Genomic DNA, 21108 nt, shown 5'->3' with positions numbered 1-21108 from the left:
TATCTCCTTTCTCTAATGTCTCTAGTACTTGGAATGCGATTCCTATCTCCTCCCTTTCTCTGATATGGCTTGTACTTGGACTTGGTGGTCACCTGCCACAGTCACAAACCCCGCCCATTTCTACATTTTTTWAAATTTTGATTTTATACCTAACCTTATCCAGACGGTTAACCGTATGCCTAACAATAACTCTTAATTAATACCCCAAATCACATTTTTGTTTTTATATATTTTACTATATAGTTGAAACACTTGTTGGACTCCCGTTTGCATTGCGTGTGTGCGTCACAGCTGTGCCACCCCAAAGTCATTCCAGTTTTCAAGTGTAGCTAGCTAAGTAATCTGGTAAGTAAAAACATAAGTGATAACAGTAAATAAAAAAATTAGATGCATGGTTAGTCTTGCGCCATTGAATGACCTCAGATAGCCTACACCAGTACAGAAGCGGGCTGTTTCCTCAACTTTCCTCATGCGTTTGACATGCTTAGTTGTAGCCTTTGATGTTGTATGTGCTGATCATGCATTGTGGGAATCAAACAATGACTTCCCTAATCTATAGATCAAAGCGTTTTTAAGCCTCAAATTGAAGTAGTTGTTTTGAAATTACTTGAATGTTCTATAGGTCGTTAACAATAAAACGTCACAATACTGTGCAGAGCGTTTGATTTGGCTGCTGGGGGGCAAGGAGAACCCCAATTCCGCTAAAACCATTGGCAAATACGTGTTTTGGTTTTAATACCGTCAACTCTTGAGCATAGTCAGAAATACAAATGAACGGTTATTCCACATTTAGCTCTATCATCAGAGTTATACAGCAAGTAGCTAAGTGCATGCTTTTCATGACCAGTAAAAATCAATTTTGCAGATACGTGTGATATTTTATCCACTTGGCATGTACTGTAACGTTAGCTAGCTATCTATGCAAACGTATCATTTACTGTAGCTTGCTTTTTCAGATTAGGCTTTTGGAAAGAGTCCTCAAACTCCTGGTAAAGTTGTCATTCTGACTACTTCCATCACCACTATTTGATGGCAAGCAAATCAAACAATATTTGGCCATCTAGTTTTACCACTGAAAATGAACTTGTTAATAACTAGCGACATTGACGTAGTCTTCTATTACCTATCTTGCCAATTTGACAGACGTCAATCAATGTTGTCTGTCAGCAGCAATCGTGATTAAACACTATTAAAAACAATGTTATAAAGTTGGTTGGTTACATTAGCTAACTTCTCTAGGTAGGCATGCCTACGTTGGTTAGAGAAAAAAGTACATTAGGTCTACTTACCACTACTTACCATGTTAAGCCAACTGTACAAAGTTTCTACCGGTAGCTTGCAAAGTAAACGTGTCAGCTAAGGGACAGTTAGAAATTTGCTGAGTGGGGGTCAAACTCTTTTCTTCATTTTTGCATTGGGGAGTTAAAACAATAAACATATAATGGACACAGGAGGGGAGTGCATTTTCCCCCATTTTGCAAGTTTTACTATATAATGTCTTCCATATAGCCACATTTTCTCATCTGCTTGCGCCTCCCATATAAAGGTGTTAGGTATTTCCACACTCTTACTATACAACAGATCAGTATTGTCTACCAGTCAACTGTCTATCCTGCCCTCTGTCCATAGTGACTGCAGTAGTAGGTGGAGCATATATACATTTTTATTAGTAACATGGCCAAATACAACAGGTGTAGGTAGCCCTTACAGTGAAATGTTTACTTACGAGCCACTAACCAACAATGCAGTTTAAAAAAAATACGGATAAGAATAATCAATAAAAGTAACAAATAATTAAAGAGCAGCAGTAAAATAACAATAGCGAGATTATATACAGGGGAGTACTGGTACAGAGTCAATGTGCGGGGGAACCGGTTAGTTGAGGTAATATGTACATGTAGGTAGAGTTATTAAAGTGACTGCATAGATGATAACAACAGAGTAGCAACTGTGTAAAAGAGGGGGAGGGGGCATTGCAAATAGTCTAGGTAGCCATTTGACTAGATGTTCAGGAGTCTTATGGCTTGGGGGTAGGAGCTGTTTAGAAGCCTATTGGACCTAGACTTGGCGTTCCGGTAGCGCTTGCCGTGCGGTAGCAGAGATAACAGTCTATGACTAGGTTGGCTGGAGTCTTTGACAGTTTTTAGGGCCTTCCTCTGACACAGCCTCGTATAGAGGTCCTGGATGACAGGAAGCTTGGCCCCAGTGACGTACTGGGCCGTTCGCACTACCCTCTGTAGTGCCTTGCGGTCGGAGGCAGAGCTGTTGCCATACCAGGTAGCAGTGGTGGGCCGTCAGGGCCTGCAAGGCCTTCTCTGCTGGCCTAAACATCATCAGAATATATATATTTTTTAAATATATTTTCCCACAAATATGTATTAAATTATTCCCCAGAGTAAGAGTTATACTCTTCATTTCATAGCTTTCCTCTTGGTTGCACTGCTTCCAGCCCCAGGTTGAGATTTGGAGGGCTGGTCTTTATGTTAGATCTTTTATCCAATCATATTCAGCCATCATGTGTTGCCAGGGGTCTAAAATCTGCCCTCAGGCCTTCAGAATCAACAGTGCGGGCGCTTGTAGCTTAAAGTGAATGGAAATTAAAATTTTGTGTCAACCAATCAGCTTTAGAGTTGGCTATTGTACGCCTGCTGGCTGGCTCCAGTGTTACACAGGAGCCAGCTAGCAGGCGTAGTGCGTCCACGTCTTTTGATTGGATTACCAATATTGAGAGGCAGGTCCTATGGGCAGGTCTATGCAGATCTAGGAAACTGAATTTGATAAACGAATTAATTCGCGTTCTACTAAGCTGTTTTTTCAACCCACAATGGCGGAAGGAGGAGAAGATATCGATTTGGTCGAGGATATAATTATAACGCCATTCTCAAGACGAACTTTTCAAGAAAAGTTAGACATTGTAAGGAGAGGTCGCCCGACGCCACAAAGCCTGTCACAGGCGGGAAAGGGGTTCGTTCGCTCGCCACTTTCAAAGTTTCAACTACGAGCGCTGTCAATTGCTCACAGGCTCCGAGAAGCACTGCAAACTGTACTGCTGGGAATGCCTATTATTTGCAAGTGATCGATTTGGTGTTTGGAGCCACACTGGCTTTGCAAACTTGAGTTGTCTGTTAAACACTGTTTACCCAAAAATGTCAATTTGTCAATTTCAAGGTGACGCAACGCCTGGTTATACTGCGTTTCTGTCTAAATGTATAGTGTCTAGAGCCATGGCATAATGATGGTAATAAGAGGTGGATTAATTCGGGTGGGACTGTGTAGTACCTCACTGAAGGCCTAGGCCCCAGGCCCACGGCACGCCACTGCCAGGTAGTGATGCAACCAGTCAGGATACTCTCGATGATGCAGCTGTAGAACCTTTTGAGGATCCATGCAAAATCTTTTCAGTCTCCTGAGGGGGAATAGGTTTTGTCGTGCCCTCTTCATGACTGTCTTGGTGTGTTTGGACCATGTTAGTTTGTTGGTGATGTGGACACCAAGGAACTTGAAGCTCTCAACCTACTCTGCTGCAGCCCTGTCGATGAGAATGGGAGTGTGCTCTGTCCTCTGGGGGTGGCCCGTCAGGAAGTCCAGGATCCAGTTGCAGAGGGAGGTGTTTAGTCCCAGGGTCCTTAGCTTAGCTATGTTGGCACTATGGTGTTGAATGCTGAGCTGTAGTCAATGAACAGCATTCTCACATAGGTGTTCTTTTTGTCCAGGTGGGAAAGGGCAGTGTGGAGTGCAATAGAGAGAGCATCATCTGTTGGGGAGGTATGTAAATTGTAGTGGGTCTAGGGTTTCTGGGATAATGGTGTTGATTTGAGCCATTACCATCCTTTCAAAGCACTTCATGGCTACAGACGTGAGTGCCACGGGTCAGTAGTCATTTAGGCAGGTTACCTTAGTGTTCTTGGGCACAGGCACTATGGTGGTCTGCTTAAAACATGTTGGTATTACAGACTCGGACAGGGAGAGGTTGAATATGTCAGTGAAGACACTTGCTAGTTGGTCAGCGCATGCTCGCAGTACACGTCCTGGTAATCTGTCTGGCCCCGCGGCCTTGTGAATGTTGACCTGTTTAAAGGTATTACATCGGCTGCAGAGTGTGATCACACAATCTTCTGGAACAGCTGGTGCTCTCATGCATGTTTCAGTGTTATTTTCCTCAAAGCGAGCATAGAAGTAGTTTAGCTCGTCTGGTAGGCTCGTGTCACTGTGCAGCTCTCGGCTGTGCTTCTCTTTGTAGTCTGTAATGGTTTGCAAGACCTGCCACATCTGACGAGCGTCAGAGCATGTGTGGTACGATTTGATCTTAGTCTACCCATCAAACTGTCTATCCTGCCCTCTAGCCATAGTGACAATAGTGGTAGTTGAATCATTTGTACAGATCTGCAATAGGTTAACTAACAATCATACCACACATAAAACAATTCAAATTTGTACCAATTTTCTATATAAATTCACAAGATAGAGGAATAGCTGATAGGCAGCGGAGAGGCCAGGTGCGTCATTGCACATAAAAGAGCAGTGAAGACATGCAGCTCAAAAATCTCCCCTATTGATCTTGTTGATGGATAATAAAATGATCCTACCTAGACTATCCTACAACGCCATAATCAATGAATAATTGCATTATTGTTTTCAAATAAGTACAGTTCTACTATAGGCCGTAAACTGCAGTGAAAATTTTATTTGAATAAATGCTCAAAAGCCCTGTATTTTGAATGTTTCATTCCATTTGGGTCAGTTGTGGGTCTACTCTGGACAGATTACAGAAAGGCACAGTAGCAGGCTAGTCTGGTTGTATTTTTACTTCTAATACTGATGCGCTGTCTGTTGCCGATCATCATTCTCCCAAGTCGACACATAGGCCTATGCCGCTGTGTTCTTGGGGACCCTCAATGCTGCAGAAATGTTTTGGTACGCTTCCCCAGATCTCTGCCTTGACACAATACTGTCTCGGAGCTCTACGGACAATTCCTTCGACCTCGTGGTTTGGTTTTTGCTCTGACATGCACTGTCAATTGTGGGACCTTATATATACACGTGTGTGCCTTTCCAAAATCATGTTCAATCAATGGAATTTTCCACAGGTGGACTCCAATCAAGTTGTAGGAACATCTCAAGGATGATCAATCGAAACAGTTTGCGCCTGAGCTCAATTTCACGTCTCATAGCAAAAGGTCTGAATACTTTTGTAAATACATTTATTTTATTTTTTATCTAAAAACTGTTTTCGACTTTGTCATTATGGGGTATTGTGTGTAGATTGTTGAGAGAAAATACACTGCTCAAAAAAATAAAGGGAACACTTAAACAACACAATGTAACTCCAAGTCAATCACACTTCTGTGAAATCAAACTGTCCACTTAGGAAGCAACACTGATTGACAATAAATTTCACATGCTGTTGTGCAAATGGAATAGACAAAAGGTGGAAATTATAGGCAATTAGCAAGACACCCCCAAAAAAGGAGTGATTCTGCAGGTGGTGACCACAGACAACTTCTCAGTTCCTATGCTTCCTGGCTGATGTTTTGGTCACTTTTGAATGCTGGCGGTGCTCTCACTCTAGTGGTAGCATGAGACGGAGTCTACAACCCACACAAGTGGCTCAGGTAGTGCAGCTCATCCAGGATGGCACATCAATGCGAGCTGTGGCAAAAAGGTTTGCTGTGTCTGTCAGCGTAGTGTCCAGAGCATGGAGGCGCTACCAGGAGACAGGCCAGTACATCAGGAGACGTGGAGGAGGCCGTATGGGGGCAAAAACCCAGCAGCAGGACCGCTACCTCCGCCTTTGTGCAAGGAGGTGCACTGCCAGAGCCCTGCAAAATGACCTCCAGCAGGCCACAAATGTGCATGTGTCTGCTCAAACGGTCAGAAACAGACTCCATGAGGGTGGTATGAGGGCCCGACGTCCACAGGTGGGGGTTGTGCTTACAGCCCAGCACTGTGCATTATGTTTGGCATTTGCCAGAGAACACCAAGATTGGCAAATTCGCCACTGGCGCCCTGTGCTCTTCACAGATGAAAGCAGGTTCACACTGAGCATATGAGCACATGCGACAGACGTGACAGAGTCTGGAGACGCCGTGGAGAACGTTCTGCTGCCTGCAACATCCTCCAGCATGACCGGTTTGGCGGTGGGTCAGTCATGGTGTGGGGTGGCATTTCTTTGTGGGGCCGCACAGCCCTCCATGTGCTCGCCAGAGGTAGCCTGACTGCCATTAGGTACTGAGATGAGATCCTCAGACCCCTTGTGAGACCATATGCTGACACATGCACATTTGCGGCCTGCTGGAGGTCATTTTGCAGGGCTCTGGCAGTGCACCTCCTTGCACAAAGGCGGAGATAGCGGTCCTGCTGCTGGGTTGTTGCCCTCCTACGGCCTCCTCCACGTCTCCTGATGTACTGGCCTGTCTCCTGGTAGCGCCTCCATGCTCTGGACACTACGCTGACAGACACAGCAAACCTTTTTGCCACAGCTCGCATTGATGTGCCATCCTGGATGAGCTGCACTACCTGAGCCACTTGTGTGGGTTGTAGACTCCGTCTCATGCTACCACTAGAGTGAGAGCACCGCCAGCATTCAAAAGTGACCAAAACATCAGCCAGGAAGCATAGGAACTGAGAAGTTGTCTGTGGTCACCACCTGCAGAATCACTCCTTTTTTGGGGGTGTCTTGCTAATTGCCTATAATTTCCACCTTTTGTCTATTCCATTTGCACAACAGCATGTGAAATTTATTGTCAATCAGTGTTGCTTCCTAAGTGGACAGTTTGATTTCATATAAGTGTGATTGACTTGGAGTTACATTGTGTTGTTTAAGTGTTCCCTTTATTTTTTTGAGCAGTGTATATATTTAGTACATTTTAGAATAAGGCTGTAACGTAACAAAATGTGGATAAAGTCAAGGGGTCTAAATACTTTCCGAAGGCACTGCAAATTTTATTAAATTATAGATATAGCATCAAAATGTAGAAAATGTGATTTCCCCCTAGCTGATCATTGTCTGCAGCCTTCTCTGATCGTAGTGTAATGAGACAGGCAGAGATAGTGAGCTCGTCCATGGCGGTTGGCGAACACTAACCCTTCTGGCCCTTTAGCCTTGCGTGTCATCGACTGTGCCACAAAACCATGCTAAAGTGGTAAGGTCGATATCCCCATTTATAAACACAGGGTTACTACAGTTATTATTTATGCTGGTAATAATTATTTTTGAGTTATTTTTAATAGGGGGAGGGTCTTATGAAAATATATGTAACTTTGGGGATGGGGCTGAATTTTTTTTTTATGACACCTCGAGTTGGACCAGCCGAACGCTCTGCTCCTTATTGTGACGTTTTATTGACAACGACCTATTTTGATAGCCCTGACATAATAAGGTCAATCCAATCGTTACCTTTGGTGTCTTGGGCCAAGGTTAGTATTTTGAATGCATGACATTGATTACAGAATTTTCTCCCACCAAAAGGATTGACAAGAATCGTAGAATGTCATYTAGAACATTTGAGGATGTGAAGGACGTCATTCTATCAGCCCACAAAAACACAGAGGCCGGGGATAAAGTCGGCTTTTACAACACCTGGGCAGAGAACTATGACCAGGTAGGATCATTACTGTAGGCTACGTATCAAATGGCATCTTATTTCCCATATACGGTAGTGAATGACTTGTTATGACCTGAGGTCTAAGTGGCATTGGTCAAAATAAGTATGGTGCACTAAAGGGGGAGACAAGGGTGTCATTTGAGATTTCCCTGAAATCCAACTGCTTGTCAATGTAGTGCGTTAGGCCTACTGCTCCACTAGATGGACCGTTCACTTATCTACTGTCACTGGAGGGCCGMAAACCCCCGCAGACCCGCGAGGAGTGGGTTCCACGAGCTCTGGGGGCCCATGTGCCTGTCATCTCACACCTGTACTGCATGACCAAAAGTCAAACATCTCATTCCAAAATCATGGGCATTAATATAGAGTTGGTCCCCCCTTTGATGCTATAACAGCCTCCACTCACTCTGGGAAGGTCTTCCACTAGATGTTGGAACGTTGCTGCGGGGAATTGCTTCCATTCAGCCACAAGAGCTTTAGTGAGGTTGGGCACTGATGTTGAGCGATTAGGCGTTGCTCGCAGTCGGCATTCCAGTTCATCCCAAAGGTGTTTGATGGGGTTGAGGTTAGAGCTCTGTGCAGTCCAGTCAAGTTCTTCCACACCGATTTTGACAAACCATTCCTGTATGGACCTCGCTTTGTGCACAGGGGGCATTGTCATGTGAAACAGGAAAGGGCCTTCCCCAAACTGTTGCCACAGTTGGAAGCACAGAATCGTCTAGAATGTCATTGTATGCTGTAGCATTAAGATTTCCCTTCACTTGAACTTAGGGGCCTAGCCCGAACCATGAAAAACAGCCCCAGACCATTATTCCTCCTCCACCAAACATTACAGTTGGCACTATGCAATGGGACAGGTAACGTTCTCCTGGCATCTGCCAAACCGATTAGTCCGTCGGACTGCCAGATGGTGAAGCGTGATTCATCACTCCAGAGAACACGTTTCCATTGCTCCAGAGTCCAATGTCGGTGAGCTTTTACACCACTCCAGCCGACGCTTGGCATTGCCAATGGTGATCGTAGGCTTGTGTGCTTGGCCATGGAACCCGATTTCATGAAGCTCCTGACAAACAGTTCTTGTGCTGACGTTGTTTCCAGAGGCAGTTTGGAACTCGGTAGTGAGTGTTGCACCCGAGGACTGATGATTGCAACGCCAGGGTTGCAACGCCAGGGTTGTGGGTTCATTCCCCACGGGGGGACCAGGATGAATATGTATGAACTTTCCAATTTGTAAGTCGCTCTGGATAAGAGCGTCAGCTAAATGACTTAAATGTAAATGTAAAATGATTTTTATACSCTACGTTCTTCAGCACTGATGGCCACTGACGTTCTGTGAGCTTGTGTGACCTACCACTTTGCGGCTGAGCCGTTGTTGCTCCTAGACATATCCACTTTACAAAAACAGCACTTACAGTTGACCGGGGCAGCTCTAGCAGGGCAGAAACTATACGAGCTGACTTGTTTGAAAGGTGGCCTCCTATGACAGTGCCATGTTGAAAGTCACTGAGCTCTGCAGTAAGGCCATTCTACTACCAATGTTTGTCTATGGAGATTGCATGGCCATGTGCTCGATTTTATACACCTGTCAACGACGGGTGTGGCTGAAATAGCTGAATCCACTAATTTGAAGGGGTGTCCACATACTTTTGTGTATGTCTTTCTATACATGTTTTTAAAGAAATCATTTTGACAGTATCCCTCTTTTTTTTTACTATCCACATGTTGCAAGTGTTTTGCTGTCCAATCTACATGGTAGTAGGTGAGGAAAACAGACTATATATAGTTGTCATGCATCTAATTAGCCATTTCTCAGTGGCACCGGCGGAAGTCCACCTTGGCATCCTAACCTATTTCGCTATCAATTTCAAAAAAAAGTTAGGGGAATCAGGTCGGACTCCGATGGAGAAAAAGTTCATTGCTCAACGTGGATCAACGAAAGGCAAGTGGTGCCTGAAGACAAAGCAAAAAAGCTTTATCTGAACAAGCTCGTGCCAATTTACCACATCACCGAAGCTACCAACTCGGTCTCCACTTACAGAACACCATCACAGGTGGAAGCTAGTAGACCTACTGATGCAGCTCCCCAGTCCAGACTGACCTCACTGCTCTAGCCCGGCAATGACAGTGGCCTCCTCTAATTCCTCCCATCAAGAATAGTTTGGTATTTGGTATTTTATTAGGATCCCCATTTAGCTGTTGCAAAAGCAGCAGCTGCTCTTCCTGGGGTCCACACAAAACATGAAACATGACATGATACAGAACATCTAATAGACAAGAACCGCTCATGCACGGAATTACATATATATTTTTAAAAGGCACACGCAGCCTACATATCATTGCATACACACGAACTATCTAGGTCAAATAGTGCCTCAGTTTCAGTGCCTCTAGTGAGAGTGGCAGCCATCCCCCTCCTCTCCCAGAAAACCAAGATGATGACTGCAAGGTACCCAGTGCGGCTCATGAGTAACCCCCCCCCTACAAGTGATGAGACGGATAGCCCCGACAGCGTCGTGTAATTTAATAGGCTACCAGCTAAATACTACATATAGCTATAGATAGACAGGCTAATCGGCTAGACTGCGTTGTCTGCATAATGGAACATCCCCTAGTTAGCTACTGTTTTGACAGTGGACTGATTGTATTACTTGGCATTAATTGACTGGTTTTATGCAGCACAAACTTTCTATCCAAGTTGCGAGAGAGCGCGAGGATGGCTAAGTTAGGCTGTAGGACAGTTGTGTATTTTTAAAAATCTATTGGTTACTGATTAGTATGCGCTGGCATCGAAAATTAATTTTACAATCTGCAATGTTTGAATTTCCCACTTTTAATGACGAAACCAGTAGTGTAGCTAAATACATTATTGCCAGCAAACAGCATTCAACATAGCAGCATCGCGACACCGTAGGCCTATAGCTTCATGAAACTAAAATGACAACCTAATAAAAATAAACATGTATCAATTAAAGCAAAGCTATAGGCTAACGCGTATCCATCAAAGCAAGGCTATAGGCTGACGTGTATCCATCAAAGCAAGGCTATAGGCTGACGCGTATCCATCAAAGCAAGGCTATAGGCTGACGTGTATCCATCAAAGCAAGGCTATAGGCTGACGTGTATCCATCAAAGCAAGGCTATAGGCTGACGTGTATCCGTTAAAGCAAGGCTATAGGCTAACGCGTATCCATCAAAGCAAGGCTATAGGCTGACGTGTATCCGTTAAAGCAAGGCTATAGGCTAACGCGTATCCATCAAAGCAAGGCTATAGGCTAACGCGTAACACCACGTAGTCTGATAGACAGCCGCGTAGACGTCGCAATTTCAGAACTCTGGACATCAATCGGTAGTCTATACTTTGAGTGGCTGGCGCATTAGATGTATTCATTTTTTTTTAGGGAGGGGAGGGGTCCAGAGAGACTAGGCTACTCCAGTGTCTACTGTGTATAACTGTGTGTATGTTAACTCCACCGCAGGACGTGGGTCTTCTGGACTATCGTGCGCCGAGTCTGGCGGCAAACTGCCTGTCCCCCTGTTTCCATGGCGACCGGGTGACAGCAGTGATTCTGGACGTGGCCTGTGGCACTGGATTGGTCGCAGCACAGGTGAACCTCACTAAATCACACCCCGACACCTATGGTAAAATGTCAGGTAGCTTTAAAACAGTTTTGCACAGTACACAGGATGGCGTGTAGCTTTAGAGTGAGTGATGACTTCTGTGATTTTGTGTCTGTCTGATACTCAGCTGAAGAGAATGGGCTTCAGGCATTTTGTGGGCGTTGATGGGAGCAAAGGCATGTTGGAACTGGCCAATAAGACGGGCCTCTACCAGGACCTCAAGCAATGCATGCTGGGAGACGAACCACTTCCTGTCCAAGCTGGTACCACTGAACTTTGTATAACTGATCATGTTCATAATAGTCATAATAATCTGTCTGAAGCAATCAGACATTACTAGACCATTAGATTTATTCTGATTTAAATACTGGCAGACTTTCATGCTTTACCCTGGGAGATTATATTACAAACATGCAGGGAGATTAGATTAGACATGCTTTTCCCTAGGAGAATACATTTCAAACATGCAGGGAGATTAGATTAGACATGCTTTACCCTAGGAGATTACATTTCAAACATGCAGGGAGATTAGATTAGACATGCTTTACCCTAGGAGATTACATTTCAAACATGCAGGGAGATTAGATTAGACATGCTTTTCCCTGGGAGATTACATTACAAACAAATGCAGGGAAAGAAAAGCAACTTGGTGAAAAATAGTTTACAGTTTCTCACTGTCTCCTCTTCACCCTCTGTCTCTTTCCCCCTCACCCTCCTCCTTCTCCCTCCTCTCTAATCCCCCTCTGCCTCCTCATCCCCCGTAACTCGTCGTCCTTCTCCTCTACCCTCCRGCAGGGCAGTTTGATGTGGTAATGATTGTTGGGGCGCTAAGCGACGGCCAGGTGCCAGTGAGAGTCCTCAGAGAGTTGTGCCAGGCCACCAAACCAGGTCATATGACTGTTTTTAATTGGACAAAATATACTGTACATGATGTAGTACCACTTTATAAAGCGGGTAGTTTGGGTTCTGAAAGCCGTGATATGTTACATAATATACCACTGGTATGATGCAAAATTACTTGTTTACTCTTCTAGTTGCTTTGGTAACCAGGTTTGTGGTATATGGCCAAWATAACACGGCTAAGGGCTGTATAAGAKTGGCCATATACCACACCTCCTCGAGCATTATTGCTTAAGTATACTATTCAGTAATAATACTGAAATACATACACTTGTTCTATATACACGACAGTTCAAAAGTTTGTGGTCACTTAGAAATGTCCTTGTTTTTGAAAAAAAGCACATTTTTTTGAGACTGGTGTTTTGTGGGTACTATTTAATGAAGCTGCCAGTTGAGGACTTGTGAGGCGTCTGTTTCTCAAACTAGACACTCTAATGTACTTGTCCTCTTGCTCAGTTGTGCACCGGGGTCTCACTATCCTCTCTATTCTGGTTAGAGCCAGTTTGAGCTGTTCTGTGAAGGGAGTTGTACACAGTGTCATACGAGATTTTCAGTTTCTTGGTAATTTCTCGCATGGAATAGCCTTCATTTCTCAGTTTCTGGCCATTTTGAGCCTGTAATCGAACCCACAAATACTGATGCTCCAGATACTCAACTAGTCTAAAGAAGGATAGTTTTATTGCTTCTTTACAATTTACATTTTAGTCATTTAGCAGACGCTCTTATCCAGAGCGACTTACAGTAGAGTGCATACATTTTATTACATTTTTACATACTGAGACAAGGATATCCCTACCGGCCAAACCCTCCCTACCGGCCAAACCCTCCCTAACCCGGACGACGCTATGCCAATTGTGCGTCGCCCCACGGATCTCCCGGTTGCGGCCGGCTGCGACAGAGCCTGGGCGCGAACCCAGCCCAGCCTGGGCGCGAACCCAGAGACTCTGGTGGCGCAGCTAGCACTGCGATGCAGTGCCCTAGACCACTGCGCCACCCGGGAGATTAAGAATGGCTTTAATCAGAACAACAGTTTTCAGCTGTGCTAACATAATTGCAAAAGGGTTTTCTAATGATCAATTAGCCTTTTAAAATTATATACTTGGATTAGCTAACACAACGTGCCATTGGAACACAGGAGTGATGGTTGCTGATAATGGGCCTCTGTACGCTATGTAGATATTCCATAAAAAAATCAGACGTACCCAGCTACAATAGTCATTTACAACATTAACAATGTCTACAATGTATTTCTGATCAATTTGATGTTATTTTAATGGGCAAAAAATGTGATTTTCTTTAAAAAACAAGGACATTTTTAAGTGACCCCAAACTTTTGAACGGTAGTATGTATGGAACAAGTAACAATGGAGATCTACAAACAGCCAGATAGTGTATTTATAAACAGAAAGAGACAGAAACAAACTCCCCACCATGCCTCACTTTTACCCCTTCCAGGTGGTTACGTCTGCATGACAACCAGAGGTAACCATGACAACCTGGAGTACAAGGCAGCGCTGGAGCATGAGCTGGAGCTGATGGAGGGGGCGGGGCTCTGGGTTCACGTGGCGATCACGGAGGTGGAGGAGTGGGAGAAAGCCGTAGCGGAGCCGGAGAAGGGGTACATACCTGGAGTGGTGTATGTTTACAGGAAGTCATCACAGTGACATTATCACAAACACTTGTACAGGTTTTTTTTGCCAAAATAATTTCCATGTAAATAATTTGTCCGTGTAAATGGACAATAAAGTATATTGTATCGTATCACATTGACCTCATCACAGTAACAGACCTGTAACAACCCAGTACAGTAACACGTGTACAGTAACACCCCAGTACAGTAACACACCTGTACAGGCCATAACAGTGACATCGCTGTAACACCCCTGTACAGTAACACACCTGTACAGGCCATAAGTGACATCGCTGTAACACACCTGTACAGTCTGTGACAGTGGCGCCCTCCATTGGCATTGAGCGGCCATCTTTGAAGGCAGCTACTATTCCAAAGATAAAGATGCCTAGAAAATGCTTATCCAATAGAAATCCCCTCAATCACGCTTGTAGTCAATGTTATGGCGACGTTAGCTAGTGAAGATCATCCACAGAAAAATGTAATCAGGTCTAACGGTCGCGTTGCTCCCCGAACTGCGCCATTTTAGCTAGTGGCCATTACAGAGTGTCTATATACCAAATATTGAATGAATCTGAGTTGCGTTTCATGAGAAGAAGAATTTTAAAGTAATTTAGCATTAGCTTTATGCTAGCCCTTTTTTGTCAAACAAAGACCTGTGTTTTCTTTGGAGATATCAACAACAAACTTATTTAATTATGATCAATAATGTACGAATTGTATTTGATAGTTTGGCTGATAGAACAAAATAGCCTGGATTTATAGGCATCAAAGTTTGTGAGACGGTGTCGTCAGACAAGCCAGTTGTATCTTCAGAAGTTGTAGTAGAGTCGTCGTCAGACAAGCCAGTTGTATCTTCAGAAGTTGCACAAGTAAAGTTTGCGTGAGTAATGCAGAGTAATTCTGGAGGTGGACACGGTGACATGTAGATGCAAGTCAGACAATTTTGTGTCCCCAAAATGCAACATACATTGAAAGTTGGTCATCAATGGAATCGGGTAAGAGCATTTATTTTGTATCATTGTTAATAAAGTTTCTTGAACAATTTGTAATCGTATACTGTCTATGGTTTTTGGTTGTTTATTTATTTTTCATAKGGTAGTCATTTATGAGCCTTTAGCTGTTGTGATTATCATGTATGTCTAGTCTTTATTGGTGTTTAAACTCAACCAACTCAAATGTTTTTATAAAGCCCTTTTTTTTTTTTTACATCAGCTGATGTCACAAAGTGCTTATACAGAAACCCAGCCTAAAACCCCAAACAGCAAGCAATGTAGAAGCATGGTGGCTAGGAAAAACTCACTAGAAAGGCAGGAACCTAGGAACAAACTTAGAGAGGAACCAGACTCTGAGGGGTGGCCAGTCCTCTTCTGGCTGTGCCGGGTGGAGATTATAACAGTACATGGCCAAGATGTTCAAACGTTCATAGATGACCAGCAGGGTCAAATAATAATCACAGTGGTTGTAGAGGGTGCAAAAGGTCAGCACCTCCGGAGTAAATGTCAGTTGGCTTTTCATAGCCGATCATTCAGAGTTAGAGACAGCAGGTGCCGTAGAGAGAGAGAGTTGAAAACAACAGGTCAGGGTTCCATAGCTGCAGGCAGAACAGTTGGAACTGGAGCAGCAGCACGACCAGGTGGACCGGGGGCAGCCAGGAGTCAATCAGGCCAGGTATTCTTGAGGCYTGGTTCTAGGGCCCAGGTCCTCCGAGAGGAGAGAGAATTAGAGGGAGCACTCAATGTGTGTTGCACCTCAATGTTGGTAACGCAACTGGAGATGCCAAAGTGGAAATAGTCCACCCACACACTGGAAGAAGTTCCTGATAGCAGAGAGAAATTGGCGAAGCAAGAGGTTTTACTCCGGCCAAAATCTGTCCATGACAATAAGCCCACTAAATGAGGTCAATGAGTTTCAAATTTGGTTGACAAAAAAATGGAATTGCTATTTTGCTTATTTGATCAAATATAAGTTTTGTAGTGGTTAGGTTGTTACGCAACTTTAAAAAAAAATACTTTATATCGGAGTTGTACCTGTTGTCATAGAGATAAATAGAGGACTGATCATGGATATAACCCATTTTAGCATGGACATTGAGGGCTTCCACCATTTTTTWAATTAGTCAACTGGGTGGGGATTCTGGGCGGCAGGTAGCCTAGCGGTTAAGAGTGTTGGGCCAGTAACCTAAATGTCTCTGGTTAGAATCCCAGAGCCAACTTGGTGATAAACCTGTCGATGTGCCCTTGAGCAAGGCACTTAACCCTAATTGCTCCTGTTAGTCGCTCTGGATAAGAGCGTCTGCTAAACAACTCAAATGTAAATGTACACAAAAAATATATAAAAACGCAACAATTTCAAAGATCTTACTGAGCTACATTTGAAATAAGGAAATCAGTCAATTGAAATACACTGCTCAAAAAAATAAAGGGAACACTTAAACATCACACTGTAACTCCAAGTCAATCACACTTCTGTGAAATCAAACTGTCCACTTAGGAAGCAACACTGATTGACAATAKATTTCACATGCTGTTGTGCAAATGGAATAGACAAAAGGTGGAAATTATAGGCAATTAGCAAGACACCCCCAATAAAGGAATGGTTCTGCAGGTGGTGACCACACACCACTTCTCAGTTCCTATGCTTCCTGGCTGATGTTTTGGTCACTTTTGAATGGTGGCGGTGCTTTCACTCTAGTGGTAGCATGAGACGGAGTCTACAACCCACACAAGTGGCTCAGGTAGTGCAGTTCATCCAGGATGGCACATCAATGCGAGCTGTGGCAAAAAGGTTTGCTGTGTCTGTCAGCGTAGTGTCCAGAGCATGGAGGCGCTACCAGGAGACAGGCCAGTACATCAGGAAAGCACCGTCAGCATTCAAAAGTGACCAAAACATCAGCCAGGAAGCATAGGAACTGAGAAGTGGTGTGTGGTCACCACCTGCAGAACCATTCCTTTTTTGGGGGTGTCTTACTAATTGCCTATAATTTCCACCTTTTGTCTATTCCATTTGCACAACAGCATGTGAAATTTATTGTCAATCAGTGTTGCTTCCTAAGTGGACAGTTTGATTTCACAGAAGTGTGATTGACTTGGAGTTACATTGTGTTGTTTAAGTGTTCCCTTTATTTTTTTGAGCAGTGTATATTCATTAGGCCCTAATCTATGGATTTCACAAGACTGGGAATACAGATATGCATCTGTTGGTCACAGATACCTTTAAAAAACAAGTAGGGGTGTGGATCAGGAAACCAGTCAGTATCTGGTGTGACAACCATTTGCCTCGTGCAGCGCGACACATCGCCTTCGCATAGAGTTGATCAGGCTGTTGATTGTTCCCTGTGGAATGTTGTCCCACTCCTCTTCAATGGCTGTGCGAAGTTGCTGGACATTGTCGGGAACTGGAATATGCTGTCGTACACGTCAATCCAGAGCATCCCAAACATGCTCAATGGGTGACGTGTCTGATGAGTGTGCAGGCCATGGAAGAACTGGGACATTTTCAGGTTCCAGGAATTGTGTGCAGATCTTTCCGAAATGGGGCCGTGCATTATCATGCTGAAACATGAGGTGATGGTGGCGAATGATTGGGCCTCAGGATCTTGTCACGGTATATCTGTGCATTCAAATTGCCATCGATAAAATGCAACTGTGTTCGTTGTCCGTAGCTTATAGAGCCCGTTCTGTGTTTTCAAACATTTGTGCACGAGGGCGATGCGGGCTTGTTGGTAGGAGAACAAGGGGGAGTTCTTATAGAACCCCGCAAAAAAAGCCTCTATTTACATGTTGCTTATGAGAGCATTTCACACTACTTTTGGATTATAATTGGATGTTAAGGCTCATAATGTCCTGCTTCATATAATGGTTGTGTCATCATCGCAAATCAATTGCATTATACTTCAACACTTCAACCAATAAAATGGCTAACTTTTGCTACAGCCTATATTAATGAGTGTTAGCATTCTAGCTAACAACTGCTACATTCAAAATAGTTATTTAGCAAATCACAACCAAATATAATCTGTTCAAGCAGGAATGAAAACATAAGCGTTTGAGAACCCAAAAAGTTATTTTATTTAGAAGTAATAAAAAGGTACATCTAGGCGATGTTGAATGTGCGCAGATGGCGATGGCTCTCTTACTGCCGCCAAGAGTCACGAGCATCTGTGCATAACGTCAGTGTGTCGTGTAATGGAAAAGGGTCAATGCCTGCCCATTCCATAACCCTACCGCCACCATGGGGCACTCTGTTCACAACGTTGACATCAGGAAACCGTTCGCCCACACGACGCCATACGCATGGTCTGCGGTTGTGAGGCCGGTCGGACGTACTGCCAAATTCTAATTTCTTATGGTAAAGAAATGAACATTCAATTCTCTGGCAACAGCTCTGGTAGACATTCCTGCAGTCAGCATGCCAGTTGCATCTCTGGCATTGTGTTGTGTGACAAAACTGCACATTTTAGAGTGGTCTTTTATTGTCCCCAGAACAAGGTGCACCTGTGTAATGATCATGCACACAATTTGATAGAAATTAACTTTTTGTTGGTATGGAAAATGTCTGGGGTCTTTTATTTCAGCTCATGAAACATGGAACCAACACTTGACAACTCCTATGAGGTTTGGGTAAAATTTACATTTTTGTTTTATTCTATAAATTACTGACAACATTTCTCCCAAATAAAAATATTTTAATTTAGAGCATTTAAATGACAACTGGTCAAAATAACAAAGATGCAGTGTTGTCAGACCTCGAATAATGCAAAGAAAATAAGTTCATATTCATTTTTAAACAACACAATACTAATAATGTTTTAACTTAGGAAGAGTTCAGAAATTAATATTTGGTGAAATAACCCTGATTTTCAATCACAGCTTTCATGCGTCTTGGCATGCCCTCCCCCAGTCTTTCACATTGATGTTGGGTGACTTTATGCCACTCCTGGCGCCAAAAATCAAGCAGCTCAGCTTTGTTTGATGGCTTGTGACCATCCAGCTTCCTTTTGATCACATTCCAATAATTTTTTCCCTCATCAATCCACACACACAATACCCCATAACAACAAAACAAAAAACAGGTTTTTATACATTTTTGCAAATGTATATCTAAAAATACAAAAAACTCAAATAGTTTATTTACTGAATGCTGTCCGTGGCATTAACTATTTATATTCACCTTCTCTAAATTATTACACTTCCTGATGGCGGTGCATTTGTCTTGGTTGGAGAGGAAAGGAGGGAGGGGAGAGGAGGGAGATGTGAAGGAGTAGAGGAGAGGCAAAGAGAATACTCTTTTAATGCCCACAGGGGAAAGTTGTTTTCTCCAGCTAAGCCATATACAGACACAACAATAGACATACACACACAATAAAAATGCTGCACACACATAGAGTGCKTTGCGAAAGTATTCACCCCCTTGGCATTTTTCCTATTTTGTTACCTTACAACCTGGAATTAAAATAGATATTTTGGGGAGTTTGTATCATTTGATTTACACAACATGCCTACCACTTTGAAGATGCAAAATATTTATTGTGAAACAAACAAGAAATAAGACCAAAAAAAACAGAACTTGAGCGTACATAACTATTCACCCCCCAAAGTCAATACTTTGTAGAACCACCTTTTTGTAGCAATTACATCTGCAAGTCTCTTGGGATATGTCTCTTGGGATAAGCTTGGCACATCTACCCACTGGGATTTTTGCCCATTCTTCAAGGCAAAACTGCTCCAGCTCCTTCAAGTTGGATGGGTTCTGCTGGTGTACAGCATTCTTTAAGTCATACCACATATTCTCAATTGGATTGAGGTCTGGGCTTTGACTGGGCCATTACAAGACATTTAAATGTTTCCCCTTAAACCACTCGAGTGTTGCTTTAGCAGTATGCTTAGGGTCATTGTCCTGCTGGAAGGTGAACCTCCATCCCAGTCTCAAATCTCTGGAAGACTGAAACAGGTTTCCCTCAAGAATTTCCGTGTATTTAGCGCCATCCATCATTCCTTCAATTCTGACCAGTTTCCCAGTCCCTCCCGATGTAAAAACATCCCCACAGCATGATGCTGCCACCCCATGCTTCTCTGTGAGGATGGTATTCTCGGGGTGATGAGAGGTGTTGGGTTTGTGCCAGACATAGCGTTTTCCTTGATGGCCAAAAAGCTCAATTTTTGTCTCATCTGACCAGATTACCTTCTTCCATATGTTTGGGCAGTCTCCCACATGCCTTTTGGCAAACACCAAATGTGTTTGCTTATTTTTTTCTCTAAGCGATGGCTTTTTTCTGGCCACACTCCATAAAGCCCAGCTTTGTGGAGTGTACAGCTTAAATTGGTCCTATTGACAGATACTCCAATCTCCACTGTGGAGCTTTGCAGCTCCTTCAGGGTTATCTTTGGTCGCTTTGTTGCCTCTCTGATTAATGCCCTCCCTTGCCTGGTCCGTGAGTTTTGGTGGGCGGCCTTCTCTTGGCAGGTTTGTTGTGGTGCCATATTCTTTCCATTTTTTAATAATGGATTTAATGGTGCTCCGTGCAAATGACTTAAATGTAAATGATGTTCAAAGTTTCTGATATTTTTTTTATAACCCAACCCTGATCTGTACTTCTCCACAACTTTGTCCCCTACCTGTTTTGCGCTCCTTGGTCTTCATGGTGCCGCTTGCTTGGTGGTGTTGCAGACTCTGGGGCCTTTCAGAACAGGTGTGTATATACACTGAGATCATGTGACAGATCATGTGACACTTAGATTGCACACAGGTGGACTTTATTTAATTAATTATGTGACTTCTGAAGGTAATTGGATTCACCAGATCTTATTTAGGGGCTTCATAGCAAAGGGGGTGAACACATATACACGCACCACTTTTCCATTTAGAATTTTTTGAAACCTGTTCTTTTTTTCACTTCACTTCACCAATTTGGACTATTTTGAATGTCCATTACATGAAATCCAAATAAAAATCAATTTAAATGACAGTTTGTAATGCAACAAAATAGGAAAAACGCCAATGGGGTGAATACTTTTGCAAGCCACTGTATCCCTGAAACAAATTAAGTGCAGAGTTAGAATGGAGTTACAGAGTAACAGAGAACCTCACATAAACCTCTGTGCTGCACCTCAACAATTACATGTGGTTCTGTCATAGGTTGACTAACCTAATGTAGCAGGTGTATGTAGACACCTGTATTTTTCAAGGGAAAATGAAGTTAGTTTGAAAATACTATATCCCTGAAAACAGGTAACATCTGCTTTCTGCCAACGCCGCTAAGGCTGTAGGTTGACAGGAGGAAATGGAGCCAATGGGGCTAATGCAGCTATTTGAAGCTAATGGTGCATAGCACATATAGAAAGACGACTCATCTCT

At 43.4% G+C, this 21108-nt stretch overlaps 1 protein-coding gene across 3 annotated transcripts; it reads left to right on the top strand.

Annotated features, from left to right (window-relative positions):
* The first annotated feature begins 130 nt into the window (after positions 1 to 130).
* Positions 131 to 14799, top strand: mettl27 (methyltransferase like 27). 3 transcript variants are annotated; one of them, XR_011479964.1, is made up of 7 exons: positions 131 to 345; positions 7469 to 7601; positions 11081 to 11209; positions 11350 to 11485; positions 12018 to 12110; positions 13578 to 13970; positions 14038 to 14799. XR_011479964.1 is itself a non-coding variant. In XM_023988340.2 (6 exons), the coding sequence occupies exons 2-6, from the start codon at positions 7488 to 7490 to the stop codon at positions 13784 to 13786; spliced, it is 681 nt and encodes a 226-aa protein (XP_023844108.1). In that variant the 5' UTR covers positions 131 to 345; positions 7469 to 7487; the 3' UTR covers positions 13787 to 14799. The 3 variants fall into 3 exon arrangements, 1 of the variants encoding a protein (XP_023844108.1); XR_011479965.1 differs by having other exon boundaries at positions 13578 to 14537; positions 14583 to 14799; XM_023988340.2 differs by having other exon boundaries at positions 13578 to 14799.
* Positions 14800 to 21108: the final 6309 nt, after the last annotated feature.

This window comes from Salvelinus sp. IW2-2015, linkage group LG5, assembly GCF_002910315.2.
Source record: "Salvelinus sp. IW2-2015 linkage group LG5, ASM291031v2, whole genome shotgun sequence".
Lineage (NCBI taxonomy): Eukaryota > Metazoa > Chordata > Actinopteri > Salmoniformes > Salmonidae > Salvelinus > Salvelinus sp. IW2-2015.
Note: the sequence above shows the minus strand (reverse complement) of the source record. Positions and strands in the feature narration are given on the sequence as shown.